Here is a 25,701-nt window from a genome sequence, read left to right on the forward strand (position 1 = left end):
TGAAGACACGGGGCAACAGGGACAGCCCGGAGGGCAGGACCTCGTACTGATATGCTCGTCCTTCGGACGCGAACCACAGCAATGGTCTGTGGTGCGGAAGGGTCGACACATGAAGTACGCGTCCTTCAGTTCGACCGCTGCAAACCAATCTCGGGGACAGATGCACAAGGCTTACCCGCAGTGGGGCAGCGCGGAAAAACACAGGGACCCGGCCCGGGCTCCTCGTAGCCGGTCCGAGGCAGGGTCTTGTGTGTGTAACACTGACCTGCGTTCGAGCAGAGGGTGCGTGGGTAGTCCGTTCGGTGGCAGGGGGGCCGCCCTCGGCGACGGCAGCAGCTGCACGCCGGGGCAGGATGTACCTGATGGCCTCAGTCTGCTTTGGTCAGCGGAGAACCACTGGGCAAGTTCTCCACCGTGTCGCCGAAAGGCCGGCCTGCGACACGGGGGCATTCAAGAATCGCGTCTTGTCCGTCTCGCGCATGTCCGGTAAAAAGCTCTTTTAGAGTGCTGAGGCGCACAGGGGAGATGATCATCTGCAACACAAACAGGGGGTAGTGCAGCCTGATGTGTGCAACCCACTCGACATGGGAAACCACCACCGCTGAAGCGCCGTCCGCCAACACGAAGAGCTCTCCAAGAGGGCGCTGAACTCGTTCAGTCTTCTTCTCTCAGTAGAGTAGTCAGGAGCAGAACGATGTGATCGCTCGGCTCCGAAGCGAAAAGCTGAATATGCGCTGTGATCAGCAGCAGCTGGATGCAATAATCGCATGCCAATGTGCATTGGCTCGTTTAGTTTACACTCGAAGTAGATTGGTCCCTCTAAGCGAGATCCCAATACGTCGGTCTTCCGACGTGACGTCGAGAGTGACCGACTGAAAGGGAACTACCAAATTTTCTTATAAGTTTGATCGCAACTTACAATCATTGTTGTTCATCGTGTTCATGTTTTTGTTTGAATATGTCATTGACTAACTGCATGATTTTGACTGTACATTTCTGCCTTGATGTAGTCACCGCTGATAAACTACTCCTAAATGTAATGTAGAAACTTTCGTTTTCTGTGAAAAATGCTATACAAATAAACGTGAATTGAATTGATTTATTTTTTTTGCGCAGTAAAGTGATATACAATAAATAATATAAAATAATCTATATTACTTGTTCTAGACAATTGTTGTTGTTGTGTTTACTCGACAGTGTTGTGGTGCTTTATATATTGAAATGTATATTTTAACTTATATTGAATTACTTTAAATAAGTTTTGTCTTTCGTAGGTGTGTCTAGAATTGCTCAAGAATGATACTATCTGCAGTAACCCTGAGCACCACAAAGGAGACGAGGAGGTTCAGGCTACAGCCTCCTACATCCTGCTTCTGTTTAACGCCACCCTCAGCTTGGTCTCCATCCCTCCCGCCATTATGCTGGGCTCCTGGTCTGACCGCGCTGGCCGTCGGTGGGTCATGGCACTCCCGTCTGTGTTGTCCCTGTTGAGTGGGGGGTTGCTCTTGGCTGTAGACTTGTTGGAAAACATCAGCGTTTACTGGACCCTGATGGCTGCTGCCCTAACAGGCCTGACAGGTGGCCATGTCACCATTTTCCTCAGCTCATTCAGCTACCTGGCCGACCTGACCATGGGCTCCAGCTCCAGTCGCACTTTACGTATGGCATTGGCCGAGTCCATGATCTTCGTTGGAGGCTCAGTGGGCTTCTTATTAGGTGGATTCTTGGAGCAAGAATTTGGACTCAAATCAGCATTCGGGGCCTACATTGGCTGCCACGTCCTGGTGGTGCTTTATATTGTGCTTTGGCTGAGAGACCCTACGACGAGCAAAAATACACGTATAGCTCCCTATGAAGAGGATACAGCTGAGCAAGGTTCTCATGCAGACAAGTCCCGGCTGTTTATCCTAAAGTACGCCAAGCTGTCTTTCAAAGCAGTGTTCAAGAGGAGGTCAGGGCAGGAAAGACTGAAATTGCACTTTCTCATTCTCTGCACCTTCATAAATAACCTGGTGGCTGTTGGTCAGTGAAAACTCACACATAAACTAACACAAACAAAGACATATACAGTATAGTACAGTGGAAAAAAATCACTAAAAAATTGCTAGTAAATTTCACAATTAATTACAAAGAACTAACGATGTAACGCATTGAATTTAAAACATGAAGAGTTTAAGTTAACGACCAAAATAGTGTTTTCTTGTAAAATTTACTCCAATATTATTTGTTTTATTTGCAACTTGTATATATTCAAGTGTGTCACAACTTTATGCAGCTGAATCTCAAGAAATCTGTCAAGAATGTGTCAAGATCACATTTAACCATAAAATAATATTTCAATCATGACAACTCTCGGAACATTTTAGCATGGTGATGGATATGACAATGTTAATGTATTTGGTCTTGGCGGAACATATCTGCTACGCTGCTGCTGAATTGCTGCTGCTGTTGGTTATTGTGGTAGTTGTAGATTATTGCTGCTGCTGCAAGCAAGTACAGAAACTTGCTACTGCCAATGCATATGGCAATACCGTGCCATGAGTATTTAAGACATACTGCTGCTGCACAAATAGCATATAAAATAACCCCGTAGCAGATCTATACAGGTGGAGCTGGGGAAGGTGGAGGGTTTCAGAGAACTTTGAAAGCACTCTTCAGGAATCTCAAGTGAATGCTAGCCATCCATATAAATGCAAGGCAGCAAGCTAATTAGCTGCATATGCAGCATGAACCAATCAGCTTGTGCCAAGTCGTTTAACTCTCTGAATATCATCAGTTACATTAACGAATGTGCCATCTAGAGTTTCATGACTGAACTATATATATATATTGTGTTATTACACTGTTGTCAGGAACATCACCCTCATCTCAAAATACTGTAAAAGTTCCTGTAATTTATAATAATTGTAATCATATTTAGTATTATGAAATAATTTAAAATTAAAACATTTAAATACTATTGGTTATATTAATAAAATATTTTAATTCAGCATACATTATATAATGAATAATGTTGATACTAAATTAAATGGTTAAATACAGTATACTATAAATACAAATACTACCATGATTGTACTTTTTTTCATCCAAATAAGTAGATAATAATATAATATCATGTTCTCAACAAAGTTACTGATGTAATTAGAATTCCATAAAATATTTTTTTATTTAATTAAAATTTATTTACTATTAAAACGTGTATTATTTTTAATTATTAATTATTTTTAATTATGTTAATTATTTTAATAATTGTATTTTAAAAAATAATATTAGAAATATTTTAAATCATCATGCATTACATTATAAATAATATTAATACATTAAATTATTTAATACAGAACAATAAATACTCAAAAATTCCATTGGAGATTTCACACTTTAAACCATGCAGACCTTAACACACTAACTTTTAGTAAGAGGAGTTTAAAATTAAATATGAAATAACACAGCGTAAACTTTGAGATGGCTGAAATGAATTATCAGTGCAGTTAATATGTGCCCCTTGGTCGAGTCGGCTGTTTATGATGATAATACTACTGAGCCACTGCAGGGAGGATTTAAAGCACTCAATCTGAGTACTGTCACTCCTGAGGCCAGAGAGAGCGAGAGATAGATAGAGAGAGAGAGAGAGAGAGAGAGAGAGAGAGAGAGAGAGAGAGAGAGAGAGAGAGAGAGAGAGAGAGAGAGAGAGAGAGAGAGAGAGAGAGAGAGAGAGGGACACACACACACACAGAGAGAGTGATGTCTGTATGTCTCTATCAATTTCCATAGATTCTTAAAATGAGATATTAGTGGTCCTAATATCGTCTTTAAATATAATTGTCATTATTTTTGTAGGTTCATAATTGTCATTATTTTTGTAGGTTCATAATTGTTCAATCATCTCGTTTGAATTACACTCTGTTTTGCTTTGAAACATTGATCTTTGAAAGTCATGGCAATAAAGAGCTGGAGAGAGAGGGGACATTAATAATAATGTGGTTTTATGTGCTTTTGTCTCTCCAGGGGATCAGTCCATCTTGCTGTTGTATTTGATGTATGAGCCTAGAGAGTTCACAACTGCCCTGTTTGGGGTATTTAACTCTGTGAGGATGCTCTTGTTGGTAAGTGGTCTTGTTTAATGCAGTAATGCTTTCTCTGATGACTCATGTCTCTCAGCTAACTCAGAGCAGAGATCAGTGGATGTCCTTGAAATGCCACTAAATCTTTCAATTTCAGGCTCGAACAGCAGTGGCCCTGCAGTACGGCCATTGACTGGACACAGCTGAGCACGATGCCCTTGATAACCAAACGTATATTATTTAATATTATTTATGAGTTTTTGCCTATAGTCAGAGAGGAAACGATAGGGTGAAGACAGGGGACTGACACAACTCTCAACAGACAGCTCACAAGAAGATACAGCATCAGTTAATTCAGCTTCATTCTGTCACACGGCCGGCTTTGCTCCATACGAGCTGCAGTAATATGGCACAAAGGGACATATACATCCATATGCTGTAAAACCAAAAATGTAGGTTATTGTGGACACTGTCAGCAATGTTCAGTCTTTATGACTCTAAATATAATATCTGCTAAAGGTCTCATATTAGCTAATTATTTTCACATGATGTCAGTGTAAAACACAATTATTTTATATATTTTTATTCTATTATTATTATTATTTTGCTTACTACTCTAAACTTAACTTTAAAAAAAGTTATTTTCTTTAAAACCTTTTCTTTAAAGGTCTTTAGTGATATTATTAGTTGGATACAGTAAAAAAATTGCTTTCTATATACACTTGTGGGTTTAGGTTTGGGGCTGTAACGGGGCTGACGAAACGTGAGACGTGTGGATCCATCTGCAAGCTTTTATTAAAGAGATGTGGTATAACAGGCAGGGTCGAACAATGGCAAACAGGTATATGGCGGGCAAAAACACAAGAATAGTCCTAGGGCTAGCGTAGGTCACCGATCGGCAGACAGAATCACAGGGGCGAGACGAGAGGGAAAAATCCAGGAAAACAGGCAAAGATCAGAAACCGCAAAAACAGGCAAGGCAAAACAAGGAAAACACGGCGACTCGGAAAGGGGTACAGGCTAAACAATACTCAGCAGAGAATGGCAATTTGAGTGGGTGTTATATAGTGAGTGAGGTGATAAGAAACAGCTGTGTGCAATGAGTGCAATCAGTGCAGTGTGCAAACCGTGCAATGAATGATGGGATATGTAGTCCGGGGTGCTATGCAACAGTTTGTGTTGTGCGAGAGTCAATGTAATTGAAAGGGTGACCTCTGGTGGTGAATAAACGGAAGTCCATGGACCGAATTCGTGACAGGGGCCAGTAAGGTTTGTTTGTTTGTTTATTTATTTATTTATTTGTTTGTTTGTTTGAAAAAATTAACACTTTTACTGAGAAAAATATGTTAAATTAATAAAAAAATGCAGTAAATGCTTTTACATTGCTGCAAGTGAATTCTATAAAAAAAAGAAAGAAAGAAAAAAGTATCATGGTTTCCACAAAAATATATACATTTTCAACATGATTTCTGAAAGATCATGTGGCCTTTAAGACTGCTGAAAAAGCTTCTGAAAATTCCGCTTTGCATTACAGGAATAAATTACATTTTAAAATATATAAAAATAAAAAAAATATTTTCAAATAGGCTTATCATAATATTTCACAATATTACTGTTTTTTTCTGTATTTTTAATCAACTAAATGCAGTCCTGGTAAGCATAGGAGACTTTGAAAAACACTGAAAAATCTTACTAACCCCAAACTTTTGAAACTTAGAGAAATTTCTAATAGACAACATGTAATGAATCATATAATATTGAAAAATATAGTGTGGGGTTTTTTGTTTGTTTTTTGTTTTTTGGGTGGGGTGGGGTGAGGAAAGAAAGTCAATTTTTTAAACTATGAGAATTATGACTTTTACTATTGATTACCCTTTCAAAAAAATCATAGTCTTGTTCCTTCACCGTGGCATTAGCAGAATAGCTTTGCAGTGTGAGTCTGTCTGTACAGCAGTAGTGATGGGAAACAGGTTGAAGTCTGCTTTGTTTTCGTCGTCTGTCATGGGGAACTCTCCCTCTGAGCAGGTTGATGCTGTGTCTTAGAGTGACACTTAAACAAAGCCTGCCAGTTAAGAAGCACCCTTCCTGATTGGAGAGGTGATGGTTCTCCATTTATATCAGGATACACCACTGGGGCTCCAATCGCTCGGCTGCCTTTTATGTGGAAGCCGAAGGCATCGATCCTGATAGAATCTATTATACAGTCTGTCTGTAGGGGATGTCAGCTAGCGGGCCGCCACCCAATACGCAGAGCGAAAACTTTTAATTAACCAAAATTGAAAGAGTCAATTGGGCAAAAAAAGCGAAAAAAGGACAGACAAAGAAACTTTTTTTGAAAACAAAAGCATCGTGGAGGGGAGCTGATCTTTTGCTTCTAAAGATCTGAAGCATTAAAATCTTGGCAGGTCTGGCTGCGGTGAGTGCATGACACCATGCTCGCAGTTTTTATAAATGGCTGCGGGGCTGGAATTGACTTGTAATTAGGGTGACGTGGAGTTGGTGAGGAATTATTAAACACTCCAGGCTCTAATGAGTTGATGAAAGTAAAAACACGGAGCGCTGACCTTTTCCGTGGAATGTTTATGCATTCCCATTATGTTTTCTGCTGCGAATCAGAGGCTGTGGCAAAGTCTGTTGACACCGGGCTCTCGCTGTGCAGTGGGGGTGGGGGTAATTAAATCAGAACTGTTTGCATGAGCAGGCAGGGCAAATGAGTCACGGCATGCACCTCTCACGCGTGTTCACAAGCAAATATGGATGAAGGTGAGTTATTTTTCAAGTGCTCTCAGAAGTTCTGAGTGAAACAGTCTTACTGTTTTTGACACTGTTTCATCAGGCACAAACCCTGAAGGTTAATGAATGCACTGGTTAGGTTTAGATGCGTCTGAGAGAATCTAAATATGTATTGGCTTTGTTTCCATACAAGCTGAACCACAGAACTGTGTAGTGCTTGTGTATTCTAGTGCTGTGCTTTTTTATTTCCAAGATTACACAGCTGTTATATTACATTATTCAACATCAGCATCATTTTAAGCATTTTGAATTATACATGTATCTTAGTACTAATCAAATGATTGGATTTATGGATGATAAAATGCATAAAAAATCCCATAAATTTACACTGTAGGGGGGAGCTGAGACAAATCTCTCTTGGGCAACCACATAGCAAATACCCTAGCAACCACCTAGCAATGCTAAAAACACTCTGCACACTATAGCAAGCGCATAGCGACGTTATGGCAATGACATACAACACCCTAGCATTGTAGCAGCGAGTTTCGTACTACTCACCACAACACTATATTTTAAAATGTAAAAACAACTACATGCTGTATTATGTATACCAAGGCCAGTAGTTGGCGATGTCACTTTGTAAAGAAACATTACGCACCTGAGCACATATGCATTCTTATAGACTTAACACGTAATAAGCATATGCATGACAGCACTGTTTTCAGCACTGTGTTTGCTGTTTACATGAAGACGATAACAGCATCGTTTTCAAAAATTTGCACTTTGAAACCCGTTTTTCAAAGGTTAGCATTTTCAGGCCCCCAAAACGCCATTGTCCTGTAAATGAATGGCCAAAAATGCCTAAACGCATAAAAAAGTTTTCCGTTGAAAACGGTGTTGTGTAAATACCCCCTAAATATGGTGAATGTAGTCACACCTTACAGCTAAATTAACCAATCAAATTTTTGATGGACAAATGAAATTCCCACCTTAAAAGAGCCAATCGCATTTTTCACAGAGGAATGAAAATCTCACGGTTGTTCTGCAAATTTCCACCACGGAAATCCAGTCAATAGTAATCCACGTGACCGGGAATTTCACATGAGGGCAGAATATTTTCCTACGCAAATTTCACATCTGGTTCAGGTTGGTCATGCTTGGTTTGATATGGGTTTTATGCAGCGTGTTTTCGATTTTTTTCAGCATTTTAGCATTATTTTAACAATTTTAGATGATCATATATCTTAAAATGAAATCAATTAGAATAACTAACAATGGAACCATAGCAGATTACATATAATAATGGATCCCTTTTGTTCCAGTTCACTCTTTTTCGCTCTTTTCAAGGCACTTAAATACAATAGTTATAATGGACTGAACTTCAACCAAATGATGGCAGTTGTTTTCATCTTGGCACAGGTTTCCAGCTCTAAACTGCTGTGCTGCTCTTTGGCAGGGCTTTGGTCTGCTGGGTCTGTTTCCTGTGCTGATGAGGTGTATGAAGGATATGACATTAGCAAAACTCAGCGCTTTGTTCAGAATCGCCTCTTATGTCCTACTCGCCCTCTCAAACAACACATGGATGGTCTTCCTCGGTAAGCCCCCATCTCTCTGTTACTTATGATTTAATAAATGATGTATTGACATAATGAAGCTCCTCGCAAAGTTATTGTGCATGAAGAATGATCAAGAAAATCATTATGTCAAGTTAATGATGCGGTAGGGTCAATGATGTGATTTGTTTTGTTCAGACCTATTAATTTATTCAAAAACTCATAAAAAAAATGCAATTCATACATACAGTGACTTGAATACACATTCTATGGTAAGGTATTGTTGATTTCTGAATTTTGATCAAAAGTCATTCTTTCTCGGTGGCATAAAGTAAAAGAAATCATGTTCTGAAGAAAACAAAACCTCAATGAAAAGATTTACGAAGAAAGTGATGCAACTTAATACTGTAATATAATTATTTTAAATTGTATCATTACCACCCAAAGTAATAAAAAATAATACCTTTCATTGAGCACAGATGCAAAAAAAAAAGAAAAAAAAGGTAAATACATTTATACTGTCCAAAATAATTTTATTTTCAAATAATTATTGTTCTGAACTTTCTATTCATCAAAGAATCCTGGAAAAGTATCATGGTTTCCATAAAAATATTACACAGCATGGCTGTTTTCCTTGATACAAATAAGAAATGTTTCCTGAACATCAAATCAGCATATTAGAATGATTTCTGAAGAATCATGTGACTGAAGATTGCAGTAATGGCTTTTAAAATATATTAAAATAGAAAACAATTATTTTAAATTGTGCTAATATTTTACAATAGTACCTTATTTTATATTTTACTGTATTTTTGAGCCATGGTGCGCATGAGAGACTTTCAACAATCAAACTTCTTTTTAACTGTAATGTACTGTATATCATATATATGAATCTGAAATTTTTTGACAACTATATCACAGTTTTTTTAAAGATGTTTTTATATATATAATATATATATCCACACAGTACCGTGGAAAGGTTTTACTCTTTAAGATAGTTAGAAAGCACAACTGACCCTATTTAGAATCTATCAGTGAACATATCAAAGCACATCTCTCTTCCCTAAAACAATGTAGATTTCTTTTGTCAGCATGTGACATGCACAAAGCAAATGTTTCCCACTCGAGGCTGACAATCTTCACTTGAGCTGACTGTTTTAACAAGACAGTCAAATGGGTAAATGTTTTGGGAAAAAAAGTCTACCTGACCAGACTTTTTATGGTTCACATTCATTCCTCACTGCTGTCTGAACTCCTTGCCTTGTTCCAGGGGGGCTCCACCTCCAAAGAGGAGTTCTCAGAGTGCTAAGTAATGATAACATTGTGTTGGCATTCATAGACAGTCACTCTCAGGGAGAGACAGCCGATCGGCGTTAATACTTTTAATTAAATAAATGGTTGTGGAAATTGTTATTCTAATCGATGTGGAGGATGAAAGCCTTTTAAAGGGAGATGAGTGGCGGCTCTGATGAATAATCAGTGCCAGGGAGGGTGGAATTTGCATGCTGGTCTTTTCTGTTGTCTGGGATAATGAGGGGCACAGCAGTGGCACACGAGTAATAACCTCCATTCTGAAAGTACAGTGCATGTGTGAATCGGTACACACACACAGACACGTGCGCACACAGATACACCCCACCACATACGCATCAACGCAAATATAGAAAATCTTTTGTTCTCTTGAGGATCAGCTTTTCTTGAACATGCATGATCAGGCTGATGCGACGAGCGAGTGACTTTACATTCTGAACCATTAGGAAAAGCCTATGCTCTGTAATCACAATTACCTCACAGAATTCCATACATTTAGATTAAGCTCATGAATTATTGAGTAACCCATTTAGAATCTCTTATACTTCAGAACTGGTTAGCATTCCTCTGGTCTCACCACAGAGATTAGTTAACTGTGGCTTTATGTTTAACGTTAAGCAATGTTTCGTAAGCTGTGTTTAATATAGTGCACGCAGGTCTATATGTGACCCTGGACCACAAAACCAGTCATAAGGGTACATTTTTCGAAAAGGTTGTGGCTGTTGCCATATCTAACATGAAATAGTTCTATCAAAACAGGACTCTCCAGGTAATGTTATCCGCATACCTTATTTTACTCATAAATTGAAAACTATTGCTCTAAAAGCCCATTAGACATTCCAGAGAGAAGCCATGGCTCAAAAATGCTAATTCTCTTCTGGGTATTAGGGCTACAATCGGAACATCTGAAAATCTGGAATCTGAGGGTGCAAAATATTGAGAAAATGGCCTTTAAAGTTGTCCAAATGAAGTTCTTAGCAATGCATATTGCTAATCAAAAATTCAGTTTTAATATATTTACAGTAGGAAATGTACAAAATATCTGGTAACACTTTATTTCGATAGTCCACTTTATACATTCTACTAACAGTAAGTAACTTTGCAACTACATGTCAACTAGCAGTTAGTAGAGTATTAGTAGACTGTCTGCTTAATATCTTCTAACTCTTTCTTTGTCAACTTATTCTACTAACCCTAAACCTACCCTAACAGTCTACTCTGAGAGTTAGTAGACATGTAGATGCAAATTAATGAGAATTAGTTGACATGTAGTTGACATGTAGTTACAAAGTTACTTATAGTTAATAGAATGTCTAAAGTGGACTATCGAAATAAAGTGTAACCAAATATCTTCATGGAACATAATCTTTACTTAATATACTAATGATTTTTGGCATAAAGTAAAAATCAATAATTTTGACCCATACATGTATTTTTGGCTATTGCTACAAATATACCCCAGCGACTTAAGACTGGTTTTGTGGTCCAGGGTCACATATAGTAATATATTATAATTGTTTACTGTTACTCTTAGCAGTTTTCTGGTATTTAACTGGTATTTAAGTTTGTGTGGTCTGTCCTGTGGTTTTATAGTTGCTGTAGTCGGCGCTCCATCTGGTATCAGCCAAGCAGTGATTCGTTCTTTGTCTTCTGCCATCGTGGGACATGATGAACAAGGTATTGTGTTTGAAATTCACAATCCAGTGAGAGAAAGAGAGAGACGCCACAAACAAGGAAGTACTAAAATTATGAACTGCCATGGTTTTGAACCCAGTAGGATGGTAAAATCATGGTTACTGCAGTTTTACAATAGTAACACCATGGTCAATATAGTGTTAGCATGGTCAAATCCTGTTTTTATGTAGAAATACTGTGGTAAAATTATGGCTTTTGGATAGAAATAATAGTAAAATCATGGTTTTTGGATGGTCCTTTTCGGAATTATCTTGAGAAAAATATCCATGGTAGTTATAGTAAAACCAAAATAACCACACATTTACAATTGTGTTGCTTCATTTACCATATTTTAACTGTGATATTTGTAGTAAAACTATAGTAATAAAAATAATAAATCTGAAAAAACAAAAAACATGGTTTTAGTATAGGGTACCATGGCAATAGCACATGTTCGTGGACATAGTAGGTTCGTGAGTAGCATAGCAAAATCTTATATATATATATAAATATATATAAAGCTCCCCAAAAAAGCTTCCAAACGAAGCAGGTTTACCAAACAAGTTTAATTTTCATAAGGAAAATGCCATGGTAATACTGATTTATTAATTTATTAATTTTGCTATGGTTTCATGGTTTTTCATTTATTTGTTTGTTTGTATGTATGTACTGTATGTATGTATGTATGCATGCATGTTTGTAGGTAGGCATTTATTATTTTATTTGCATAAATACCATGATACTAATGTGGTTTCTGTGTAGATACCATGCATGGTAATACCTTGTTTTTGCATATGTACCATAATAAGTAAAAGCATCTATATTTGTATTGTTGCTTTGAAACTATATGATAAGACTGCACAAATGAATTAAATTGTACTGAATCACATAGGGAATACCATGAATATACAGTAGTAATCATTCAGTACCATGGTATTATCGTTTGAAACCATCCCTGTGTGTTTTTTATTAGGGCGTATTGCATTGTGTAACGTGTACATCACAGCATTGCTTTCTTCTCCCTGTTTGATCTACAAGCCCACAAATGAGCTGAAATATCCTGAGGAAACTGCAAAGTGTTTTGACCTTCATATGACAAATAGATTTGAGTCATGCTTTTCTTCTAAATCTTTACTTTCTTTGACATTTGTTTCTGCCTGATAACATAGCTAAAAGCCCAAGATTTAATCTCCATTGTCCTTTCACAAATCCTTAATGAGAGGCGTCGCAGTATGCATAATTAACCGGGGAACTGAACACCTGCTTTCTCAAAAAATAAATAAATAAATAAATAAATCATAGAATTATCAAACTCGGCTAAGTGGAAAACAATGCAGGAAGAACAGAGAGACAACAAACAACCTCTTGAATACACTTTTATAGTCAAATACCCACCCCTGCTTGTTTCCACTCACAGAGCGTGCAGCTGTAAGCCAAACCGAAAGGAAATATCCATTTAGTTTGTGGACACAAACATTTTTCTTCCCATTACTTTTATTTATTTTCCTGTTGATGCAAGTGATACAACTGTGAAAAGACATAGTGATGACAGGCCATTCCCATCCATAAATGCACTGTTTTCACCATGCAAGCCGCCTCTCTCTACTTTGACAGCCGTTTCCCCGGCTTATGCCTCAGATCGCATGTGTCACTGACTCTATTGCAGTTTCCAGTCATTCCGGGGCACTCACATGACTTCCAGCTCCGGTGAAGATCAATAAGTATTGCATGTTCCAGGCACTTACGGGCTGCCTCGATGCACCGCGACTTCTTCTGCTCTAGTTAGTCAAAGCAGTCATGAAGTTCAGCGTAGCTCAGGAAGATATTTTATCAAAGTGGATCAAACCATTATTCATGCCAACGATCTCCTGCACAGACCTCAGTTTCCACGGCTATTATTCTTTCATTCAGATAAAATCATAGGTTATGAATTTCAGGTGCATTCACGGCATATTAATGAAACGGCACTAGCTTTATTCACAATGTTTGAAATGCCTCTATCAGAAACACGTTTTCAATTTAGGGGTAATTGTTGGGCTCCAGTAATATTGAAATAATTTTTATGTATGTTTGTTTGTATGTATGTTTGTTTTAAATAAAATAAACACACACAAACACACACACACACACACACACACACACACATGTTGCGTTTTCATGTTTTATGGGGACATTCCATAGGCGTAATGGTTTTTATACTGTACAAACTGTATGTGCTATTGCCCTACACCAACCCTACCCCTAAACCTACCCCTTACAGGAAACTTTGTGCATTTTTACTTTCTCAAAAAAACTAATTCTGTATGATTTATAAGCTTGTTGCCTCATGGGGACCTCAAAAATGTCCTTGTGGGGACATTTGGTCCCCATAACGTGATAAATACCAGGCACACACACACACACACACACACACACACACACACACACACACCTTTTCACCATTAATAGCTCTTTATTATTTCCCATGGACCCATTTCACATTTCTGGGGCTCTCAGAAAAAACAAACAAACAAACAAAAAAACACTTAGCGTTTTTATGACTTTGAAAAAACATTGGTAGATTGATTTGTTGGTCAGAAAAGAGAAATAAGTCACATTCACACAGTGACTAGTTTCTGTAACTTAATGCCAGTGTAATATAACACATAGTGTTATCAATGTACATTTATTATTATTATTATTATTTAAAATAAATGTTAAAAACCTGTTAGATTTACAATGTTAATACCTATGGAAACACATCATCACAGTTCATTGCCCAATGAAACCTCCCATATTGATAAAGTGTACAGCTTGAAGGCAAAATAGGTTTATTTGGTTAAAGCTGTCTGTCAAATGTATCAGTGTTATATATGGACACAATTTATGCAAAACAGAAGTTTGATCTGAATTTTAATAATACTTTGTGTTCCATAAACTAAATTAATGAGTACCACTGAATACAACACATGCAGTATTCATTTGTGTGTGCAGAACAAAACTGGAGGAAAAAAAACAAAAAATGTTTTCAATCATTATAATGCCGATATAAATGTTTATATGATGAATTTGATGAACCACGATAATAAAAAAAATCTTTATAATGTAAAAATACAACATTAATTCACTAAAATTGACTTCCCACAAGCCAGCCAAGCCTGGTTCAATTGTTTTTTCTCTAGATGTCTGTTTCCCGTCTTTATTGACTTGCATGTTGATGTCCTCAGGTGCCATGTTCTCCTTCTCGGCCTCAGTAGAAGCGACCTGTATCCTTATTGCTGCTATGATCTTTAACGGGCTGTACCCCCTGACCCTGCCAACCTTCTCCGGGATGCCCTTCATCATCATGGCAGTCTTCACACTCATCGTGCTCATTCTCTTGCAGTAAGTGAATCATTCTTTTATATGGAAACTGAATATAGTGAATGCAACACAACTTCTTTGTGATGTTTATGCCTACCAAGGCTGCATTTATTTCATCAAATAATACAATAAAAACAGTAATATTGTGAAATAGTATTGCAATTTCTAATATCTGTTTTCTATTTGAATATATTTCACATTGTAATTTATTCCTGTAATGGCAAAGATGAATTTTCAGAAACAATTACTCCAGTCCTCAGTGTCATTTCTTATTATTATCAATGTTGAAAACAGATGTGCTGCTTAATATTTTTGTGGAGAGCATGACACTTTTTTTTCTTTGAGGAAAAGAAAGAAATTACAAAATAGAAACAAATTCTTACCCCAGATTTTGTATTGAATGTTGAAAATATTTAATATTGAATGCGTGCAACTTGCTAATTTTTCTTGAACAAAAAAGGTTGTGGCTGTTGCCATATCTAACATGAAATAGTTCTAAACTGCATAACGGTTTCAGAATAATGAGGTGTGACTAGTGTAATTTATGTTGTAAAACAAAACAGGACTCTTCAAACTGAACACCTCTATTCAATTTATTTGTATAGAGCTTTTCACAATACTTATTGTTCAAAAAGCAGCTTTACAAAAAATAGTCCTTAAACCCCCAGTGAGCAAGCCAACTCAACATTGGCAAGCAAAAACTCCCTAAGATATTTAAATAGATGAGGAAGAACCTTTGGAAGGAACCAAGACACAGTTGGGGAAGTTCACCTCCTCAGGCTGGCACATAATAAAAAAACAAACATAAATGTGTACATATATGCATGTTTTCATTTGAGCAGCTAATTATATTCATTATTGGCTAATAATTTTTTCAATTAAATGTCATGATCAGTGTTCTATTTTTCTCTTCCACAATTCACAATAGTGCTTTAGATATACAGTGTGATTGTTGGCATGGCAACTCTTTTTGTCAAATGGGGTTACAGTTATTATCTAATTTTAATGTTAATTGCTTGCTTTGTAACTGGGATAATTGCATTAAATATTCGTTCTGAGGTAATACCAAATAGTTTAACTGGAAATATAGAAAACTAATGTTTTTTTTAAAAGGTGGTTACTAACATACTCACATAAACAGACTGAACTGCGTTGTCTTTCAAAAATATTTGAGTTACCTTCATACCCACTGAGGGTTGTCATGTGGAGGCATCCAGGTACATTGTCCCAGGCCTTGTGATGAAGATGGGCCATTATGATCCTCTATGGTTTATTTTTTCTCGAAATAGCGTTTTGCTTCGAGATCCAGATTTTTTCACTGGAAATCAGTTGTCGAATCAACATGGTAGCATTAGCGTACAAAATAATTGTATTTTCCAGGTAACTAATGTGATCTTTTAATGCAAAGCTCTTGTCAATGCTGAATGCTTCTTACAAACCACATATATAACAGGTCTAAAATGTGTTTTACTTTGAAGTATGTCTGCATCTCCATTGGTTTTGATTTTTATATTTGGAGAAGATGAGCATGACAAATTGTGTGCTAATAGCATAACATAAGTACTTACATTTGTCATGTGGAGAAATACAGAGGATGGCAAATTAGATATTGATCCATCTCTTGTGTATTCTTCAGCATTTACTGAGAGAGGGATCTTAATACATTTCTTCTCTTCTCCACATGTACCTGTGATGTGAGCACTCTAAACACGTCTAAACTCAATCTAGGCACTAAGGTCTAGTTTCAAATAGTAGATTAATGTTTTCAAAAATGTTCTTTAAAGTTCTTTAAGAGTTCTTTAAAGGTCAGTCATTATCATTTGGTGACATCAGTACTGTAGTAATAACACACTTCACTTTTAAGGGAGGTCGGTGTGGCTACACTGGGGTTTGTGCTGGTTTAATGGCCTCAGACTGTGGAATTAATGTTTGTTTGTTAATCAGATATGTTATCCTAACAGAAAAGAGCACTGTTTTACAATAATGTGCATTGCAATAATGGGATGGTGGAGATGGCTTTTGATAAATGCTATGTATATAATGGTCTTCCCATTTGCTATTAAATGGAGAGATGTGCAACTTCTACCAAAACACATTATTATGTCTGACTCAACCTGCCTACATTATGTGACATTAGAGCATGGTGCTAGCAACACCAAGGTCATGGGCCCAATTTCCAGGGAATGCATGAATCGATACAGTTTATACCTTTAATGCAAATATGAGTTACTTTGGATGTAAATATCAGCAAAATGTATGAATGTAATTGTTACGTCAACATGTATGTTGTTAAGTCAATAGTATCCAGTATTGTTTAAACTTTCAGAATATCTTCTAATGTGTTTCCAAAATAAAGGTTTGCAATGACACAAGGCTGTGTATATTACCAGTCAAAAGGTTTGGGGTCAGTATTTATTTATTTGAAAATAATTAATACTTTCAGCAAGGATGCATTCAACTGACAGTGAATGTAAATATTTCTATTTCAAACAAATGCTGTTCCTTTGAACTTTCTATTCATCAAGGAGTCTTAAAATCGTATCATGTTTTCTACAAAAATATTAAGGAGCACAACCGGTTTCAACATTGATAAAAATATGAAATGTTTCTCGAGCACCAAATCAGCATATTACAATGATTTCTGAAGGATCATGTGACACTTAAGACTGAAGTAATCGCTGCTGAAAATTCTAGCATCTTTTTTTTACCATCATGAACTGCCTTTTTTATTGCTTTGTACTGTTCTCTCAGGTCCACTTATAATGTTATCAAGATTTTTACATGAACAAAAACAAACAAACAATATTTTAGCAGTAATAGGCTATTTTCTGTCCTGTTCTGACCCCCTCTCATCAGAATGCTCTGTTTGAATAGTCGTGGCGGATTGTAGACTCAGAAGTAAACGCGCTCCGCTATGATTGGCTAACAGCTGTGTATGTTTGACAGCTACATCCTTCACAGATAGACGCTGCTGTGATTTAGGTTAAAAACGCATAAATACTCAGTTTATATCAAACGATCTGTAATAACATTAACGTATAATAACGTAATGAAAACAGTTACTCACACTAGTGTAGTGCGACATTACTGTCGGATCCAATATAGTCGCACAGAATCATCTTTTAATTTCAGTCTTTCAGAAAATCTGGCGTCGAATTGTGCCTTGTTTGTAAACGAATCTGCGGTGAAAAAAGTGAACAAACGACCAACCTTTTACTGACGCGGTCTGGAACTTCATTAAAAATAAAGCTAATTCACTCTTTCCTGATGTTGGGATCCGATGCAAGGTTATGCAAAGCACTGCACAGCGTCTTGTTATCTTTGGAGCATCTTTATTATTTGGTTTCTGTGTAGACCTGTGTTCGTCTCTTTCGTTATTTATACTAAGTGGATGGATCGGTGGGTGGGGCTAAACAGGCAGTGATGTAGAAGCAGGCGTTGATCTTCTTCTGCGGAAGCGGGGTTTACCCACAAACACATTCCACAAGCTGTCGTTTTGGCAGATTGGCTTCAATATAAGCTGTTTTAAGACTAATGAGAAAGTTTTGAGTTCTGAAACTTACAGGATGTTTTTATAGTATGATGACCTCTTCCCAGCAGGCACACAATGTCATAAGATGTTGCAACATCGGGTGACCAAAATTCAATGTTAAGTCAATGTTAAATTGAACTAACTAAATAAATAAATAAACTAAACTAAACTAAAATAAAATAAAACAAATGGTATGGGAAGGTGACATATTCATCCAGTTTCATCCAAAACCAAAACTATTCTATTGAAATTTGAGATTTAACAGTCTGAATCTAGGAAGTCTGCTCAAGTATCTTTAGTTCATTGATAAAAAAAAATAAATAAATAAAAAAACCTGCTATGTGCAATCACAGTAATAGCCCTTTCAAGGGGTTCCCTGAAAAGCTTTGATCTAACTGACACATTTGTCAGGTTGGCCATAAACAGCTCTACTGCCTCCATTATCAGCCTTCAAATTGATTCTGACGTGCATTTGATGTTCTTCCTCAGACTATATAATTAAGTGATTGTCTTAGGTAATGAAGGCATTAAGTAATGTACACCTGCAATAAAGCCTGTGTGTGGTGGCTAGTGAAGTGTAGCATGGTTATCACACCCAGGCTGTAATTATACCACTAATGGGCTGTTCCCGGAGGCAGAGCCCGCTAAGGGTTGCGCAGTCTCCTCTGCGTCCTGACTCGAGCAGTGCACTATTAAACCTGTGCAATTCAGAGAAAGACATACTGTTCTTAATCCATACTTAATCCATTATCCTGCAAGGAAATGATATGTGTCAAATCAGAAATTGCAGGTTGTCTCATGAAAACTCAAATTACACCTTTTGATATTTGGCTTTTTTATTTGCGTGGAGGGAATTTGAGAAAGGCACCCATAAAAGCAACATAAGCTCATTGGAAAAACTTGCCATTACTTATATTTTTGTGAAACTCCAAAAACATACTTATACAGTTTATGCAATCCGCTACAATTTCCAGCTAAATGAACATTAGTGGCAAACTTTTTTTCCTTTTCACACAAATTAAAAAAAGGAGAAGTTTATTGATTAATAAAGAATTATTTTTGCGTGGTTCCTTGCACAATATGTTATGAGCTCAAAACACTTTTACCGTTATGGTTTGTTATGGTTTAGGGCTGCAACAAACGATTATTTTGATAATCGATTAATCTAACGATTATTAGAACTATTAATCAACTAATCAAATATTATTCCACTGATTAATCAGTAGACATTTATTGATTATTCCGCTTTTGCAATTAGTTAAAATATTTAGTTATACATATTCTACCAAATAAATTAAGGTAATCACTTCAGCTTTTGAAAGTCATATTATGTAATTACAGTTATACAATTAATGTATACAAATAAATATGTTTGGCATACAAAATGAGATGACAGAGAAACTCTCTTATTTTTTATAAAATAAGAGAAACACATCACTCTGCCTAACATCTCCTTTTGTAAGTCATATGAATAAGAAACTAAATAAAGGTAAGTGATAAGGCGTTTTATTTTTTTGATAAACTATTTTATTCACAACATAATCTCTCTTAAAATACCTTATATGGTAATGATAATCAAAATAGTCCTGAGCTGCAAACCAAACTATAACTTTAATGAAATATTTTTTCCAACTAATAAAAGTTTTGATCATTAGTTAGCTCCACACTGGAGAGCCGCATTATAACATAAAATCAAGTTGTAATTCTAACTGAAAGCGACACTGACTCTGGTTTTCCATGTTTAATACTGTAAAGCTGCTTGATTTAAGGCTATCTATTGCATAAAGTACTAAGTTATATAAATAAACGTGACATGACTGGACTTTACTGGATTACTAAACTGCAGAGCTCGTGTAACATCCACATCGCTGTAATCAGATGCTTTCTTAACTGCTGCTTTCACACTGCCGTCAGTTTCTGATGTGTTTATTTTGTTATTTAGAGGAAAGCGCACAGCATATATTTACATATTCATCCAAACGCCGCTCAGCAGTGTCACATGTTTGTTTCCATGCCCCTATTTGGTCTTCCTATTCCTGCTCCCTGATTGTTTATTATTTGTCCCAGGTGTTTCTCATGTTCATTGTTGTATTAGTTCCAGGTGTTCCTTGTCTTCCCCTCAAGCCCTGTGTATTTATAGTGAGTCTAATTCCTAGTTTCTTTGTCTGCTGTTAAACGTCTGTTCCCCCTGCTACGTGTGTGTCTTGCCTCTGTCGCTTTATTTGGACGAATAAAGATGGTTCTATGTTGAAGTACTCCGACGTCTCCTCGATTTCTGGTTCCAACACAGTAGCAGTAGCCGAAGCGTGACAGAACAGCAGACCAATAAAAAGTAAGAGGCGCGCCTACTCCCCGAGTTTTTTGTTTCGTTTTGAAAGGTTTTTTGTTTCCTGTTTTCTTCCCAGTGGCATGGAGATTGCTGCTCGTTTCCTCTTCCTATCCCGCCAAGATCTCCCATTCTACGAGTACTCTGAGGAGTTCTGCAAGCTCGCCGTGGTGACGGCGTTGGATGACGCCACCCTCAATCGTCTATTCTGGCTTGGGGCCAACTACCATCGCCCCGTGGACCTCCCAGACACCACTGGACTAAGTTTGAGAGAAGGGGTTTTCTGGTGTCTGGGGAGTGTCCGGTCCCGAGCCAGAACCATCCCGCCGTTGAGTCCGCCAGCCGTTCCACAGTCAAGTTTGCGGGTCGCCACTGGCTTAAGCCCCCCGTCCGCGGCTCACCCAAGCCCGCCGCCATCCAGGGGCCACTCTAGTTCACTGGTCGTTCATATGGCAAACCCAACCAGCGTTCATGTGGCAAGCCCGCCGGTGGTTCCTCAGTCAAGCCTGCCAGCCCCTGAGTTGGCTCCAGTGCCAGCACCTCGAAAGTGCCTTGCTGTGCCTACTCCTCCAGAGTGCCCTCCAGCACCAGCTCCTCGTAAACACTTCCCAGTCCCAGAGGATCCCATTCCTCAGTCACGGCCAGGAGTGCCGTTCCCAGTCCCAGAGGATCCCGTTCCTCAGTCACAGCCAGGAGTGCCGTTCCCAGTCTCAGAGGATCCCATTCCTCAATCATGGCCAGGAGTGCCGTTCCCAGTCCCGGAGGATCCCGTTCCTCAGTCACGGCCAGGAGGGCCATTCCCTGTTCCAGAGTTAAGCCCACGAAGGGCTCCTGTTCCCGAGTATAGCCCACAGAGGGCTCCAGATTCCCAGTTTAGCCCAGGAAGAGCTCCTGATCCCCAGTCAAGCCCAGTGTCGGCTCCAGCCCCAGAGCTCGCTCCAGTGTCGGCTCCAGCCCCAGAGCTCGCTCCAGTGCCCGCTCCTCGTAAGCACTTTCCAGAGCGCCCCCATTTTGGTGGGGGGCCATATACCTGTGGCCGAGCCAGCTAAGGCCACGGAGGAACCGCCATGGCCTCCTGTGTCCCTTGATCCGCCATGGCCTCCGAAGTATCCTGATCCGCCATGGCCTCCTGAGTATCCTGATCCGCCATGGCCTCCTGTGTCCCCTGATCCGCCATGGCCTCCTGAGTCTCCTGATCTGCCCTGTAGGCTCTCCATGTCTCCGCCCTGTTCCAGTCCTGCATCAGCCTCCAGGGTGCCAACCCCTTCTACCCGATGGTACTGTCCCGCACCGTCCGGGAGAGGGGGCGATCTGTCACATGTTTGTTTCCATGCCCCTATTTGGTCTTCCTGTTCCTGCTCCCTGATTGTTTATTATTTGTCCCAGGTGTTTCTCCTGTTCATTGTTGTATTAGTTCCAGGTGTTCCTCGTCTTCCCCTCAAGTCATGTGTATTTATAGTGAGTCTAATTCCTAGTTTCTTTGTCTGCTGTTAAACGTCTGTTCCCCCTGTTACGTGTGCGTCTTGCCTCTATGTCGCTTTATTTGGATGAATAAAGATGGTTCTATGTTGAAGTACTCCGACATCTCCTCGATTCCTGGTTGCAATGCAGTAGCTGAAGAGTGACAAACAGCTTCAGGTTTGGCTGTGTTTGCTCTGAAGTGCTGTGTCTTCTTCTCTTGAAATGCATCCAGGAGGGCTGAATTACTGTCTTGTGCTACAGCTCCACACTGGTCAAACCGCATTATTGCAGGTTCTTATATTAGGTCATATGAGATCAAACGACTACTGTACTCGACAACAAAAAGATTTGTCAACAATTTTTTATTGTCGACGTTGTCAATAATGTCGACTAATCGTTTCAGCCCTATTATGGTTTGAATTTGAGCTATTCCGATTTCAATTCCTATTCTTCTTATCGATTATGCTTCTTACCAATTCCCAGTTTCAATTTCGACAAGTAAAAAAAATGAAAAGTCAAACATTTAGAAATATGTTACGCCCCTCGTTAGTTAGGACTTAGTTGTCTAGGAGTATTATTAGACGCAACACAAATCTTGCATGTGTGTGTCAGGGTGGTAAGGAAATAATAAAAAAAGAAAGAAACAGTCAACAAAACCACTAGTTAAGTCATGACGTTTAATCTTTTTTAAGTGCAGTAAAGTAAAATAATAAAGCAATGAAGTAATGAAAATGATTATTTACAATCTGTAAAATATTTATTCTGTGTCTTCATGCAAAACATTCTGTTGCAGCTGAATACCATGAATACAATCAGCAGCCCACAGAATTATTTACTAGTTACATTATTACTAACAAGTGTTAGTAATAAAATAAGAACAAATAAATGGATTAACAATAACACAAATAAATACAACTGAACAAAGGTACAGAAACTGAAATCAAATGTAATCAAATGTGAAATAGCAATGCACAGGTTTTCTTTTTTCTAAATAACATTTTGATTAAACCTAATTAAAGTTACAAAAATCATTCACTCAAGATCAGTGAGTGATATTCTTTTTCTATTGTTCTATAAATAACATCAATGACACAGATGGCAGCAGGTTAATTAGGCTGCTGAAACTTTAAGATCGAATTCACGGATCCAGTCTACTGATACACATTTTTTTCTTAGTTGTTTATGTACACTTAAGACAAAACTGACTGTGTACAAGGATCTTTTGACGTTATTTTGTATGTATTTGCCCATTCAAGAGCTAGAAGACATGAAACAGAACTCGATTCAGCATTTGCACACTGTATGAGAGGTGGCTTTTCGTGTGTGTGCAGCACGAAAACAGCACACGAGTGCCAAATTAAGTTATCTTTTGTGTTTTCTTGCACTTCAATTTTCACATTAAAATGTGCACTCAGAAATCAATAAGTGCAATTGAAATGTGTTTCTTATTGAATCCATGGTTCTTGAAAAATTGGAAACGGTTCTAAAATGGAACTGGTTCTCGATACCCAACACTACCATATAGTGCATGATTTGTAAACTAATACATTTCGACATATGCATCACATATGTAAACTTCATATGTAATGGCATGGTTGCTTCAGCAAATGTGTTTCCATCTCACATTTGATATCGGTTAGGTTTAAGGTAGGATTTAGTGTAGGTGATAAGTTATTTTCAATCGCGATAGAGCAGTAACCTTTTAGCGTGGTGCTCTGTGGTGCCACTGACTCAAATAAAAGTTTACACAGGGACTCTGGAGACTGCAGACTTAAGACTGGTCTTAATCCATCCATCAAAGCCTCTCTCTCATTACGCTCCACAATTACCGGGACTATGAAGGGCTTGTCTGTTAAAATCTAACTTCAAACAGTCTTTTTTGTGTTTAAGCACTTAGGCCCTCTTTCTTTCCCCTTCATCTCTGGCCTCATATTCAGCATTTCGAATGTGATTATATCTGCTCAAACACCATAACTAGAGCTGTACTGTTTAGAGAGAGTGTGCCACGTGACTCAACACGATGCAAATGAGTCCTTACTTTGGTGACGTAATGCTGCATGGACTGTTTGGTAATGGAAGGCCATTTCAAGTCGGCAAGACTGCAGGACTGATGTATTATTTGAGAAACATGGAAATGCAAAATGGACCTTTATTCTTTGAAATAAAATAAAAAGGTTTTAAAGCATGATGCTATAGGAAAACCTTTTTCAAGATCTATCTATCTCTCTATCTATCTATAAGGTTGGATTTTGTACTGTAATACATTATTTTGCTAATTTTTTCAAACTGGCAGACACAAATAAATTACTTTATTTGATAATCAACAGCAATCAACAGCATGTCACAGTATGGAAGCATATGCTTCCACAGGTCACAGACACTGTTAATGCAGCTTGTCTGTATGTACATAGTATAATTTTTTGAAAGTGTTTGAGCGGCAGGATTGTAACTGTGATTACACAATAATGTGGTAAGATGTTTATGGAGGTTGTCATCCATAAAACAGACTGTGTGGTAAAACTCATTAAGAATTCAGGAGTTTCATATTTTGATGCTCATCCAAGTAAAAAGAGATGGAAAGCCTTTTTTCTCATATTAATATTTTAGAGAAGTGCAAGAAAAATAGATTTTCACACTTCATTCACACAGATGTGCAAGTTTGTGCAGGGGCGTGTCGAGAGCATTTTAAATGGGGGGCCAGGCTGGGGCAAAAACAAAACGTTGAATCTATGGTACACTATTAAGAAGCGCAAACCTGCAAATTTTATATTAGGGAGCCACAGTATTTCTACCTGATCTAACCCTTGGATTTCATTTTATCACTGTGATCTAATGTAAGTTGATTAGGTTAATATTTTTGGGTTTAATAAAATCAAATAAATTAGATGTTACCACATGAGACATATCCATGTACATATTCAAGAAAAACACTTAAAGTGAATTAAAAGCTTTACTCAAATGAAAAACCTTTCATCATCCTCATGACAGTACATGCTGGTTTTGTCTTATACCTAAAGGCTACAACACACACCAGTTCCCTTTCAGTCAGTCACGTTCTACGTTACGTCAGTTGTGACTGACGAATTAGGATCTCGCCCGAGAGCCCAATCCCCTTTGAGTGTAAACTAAACAAGCCAATGACAGTTGGCGGATGTGAACGCACATCAGCTTTTCGCTTCGGAGCCGAGCCTTCTCAGGACGAATCTCCGCGAGTGTTTGGAAGAAACAGCTGACGTTGGTGTTACGGCGTGTCAGCGGGGGTTGCCATTCAGGCTGCTGAAACCTCGGCGAGCTGCAGCTGCCATTCTGCTGTCTCGCCGTGACCTCCCCGTTGGCTTCACGACCGGGTCCCGAGATAGGCATGGCGACACGGCACATACCGGGTTTCAGTCACCCCGTTCTGCCGTCAGACCTTCAGCCCGTGGTCAGATCCTGCCTTTCTTCGGACGGGGGTGTCCCTAGGGCAAGTATACAGGCATGTCGTTGTGTCAACAGATGCCTCCACCAGGGGCTGGGGTGCCATGTGCAATGGGAATGCAGCTGCAGGGCTCTGGTCAGGGCCCCGACTGCAGTGGCATATCAACTGCCTCGAGTTGCAAGCAGTATGGCTCGCTCGGTGCCGGTTCAAATCGCTGCTGCACAACAAGCATGTATTGGTCCGTACGGACAACACTGCGACCGTTGCGTACATCAACCACCAAGGCGGTC

At 38.4% G+C, this 25,701-nt stretch overlaps 1 protein-coding gene across 1 annotated transcript in view; it reads left to right on the top strand.

The window, feature by feature from the left end:
• Positions 1 to 25,701, top strand: part of LOC107602253 (proton-coupled folate transporter) — a 39,457-nt gene that overhangs the window by 3,319 nt on the left and 10,437 nt on the right. Inside the window, exons 2-6 of the mRNA XM_016294711.1 lie at positions 1,275 to 2,022; positions 4,006 to 4,103; positions 8,251 to 8,389; positions 11,252 to 11,335; positions 14,539 to 14,695. Coding sequence (XP_016150197.1) covers positions 1,275 to 2,022; positions 4,006 to 4,103; positions 8,251 to 8,389; positions 11,252 to 11,335; positions 14,539 to 14,695 — 1,226 coding nt within the window. The remainder of the gene's footprint in view (positions 1 to 1,274; positions 2,023 to 4,005; positions 4,104 to 8,250; positions 8,390 to 11,251; positions 11,336 to 14,538; positions 14,696 to 25,701) is intronic.

This window comes from Sinocyclocheilus grahami, unplaced genomic scaffold (assembly GCF_001515645.1).
Source record: "Sinocyclocheilus grahami isolate Dianchi unplaced genomic scaffold, SAMN03320097.WGS_v1.1 scaffold323.1, whole genome shotgun sequence".
Taxonomy (NCBI): domain Eukaryota; kingdom Metazoa; phylum Chordata; class Actinopteri; order Cypriniformes; family Cyprinidae; genus Sinocyclocheilus; species Sinocyclocheilus grahami.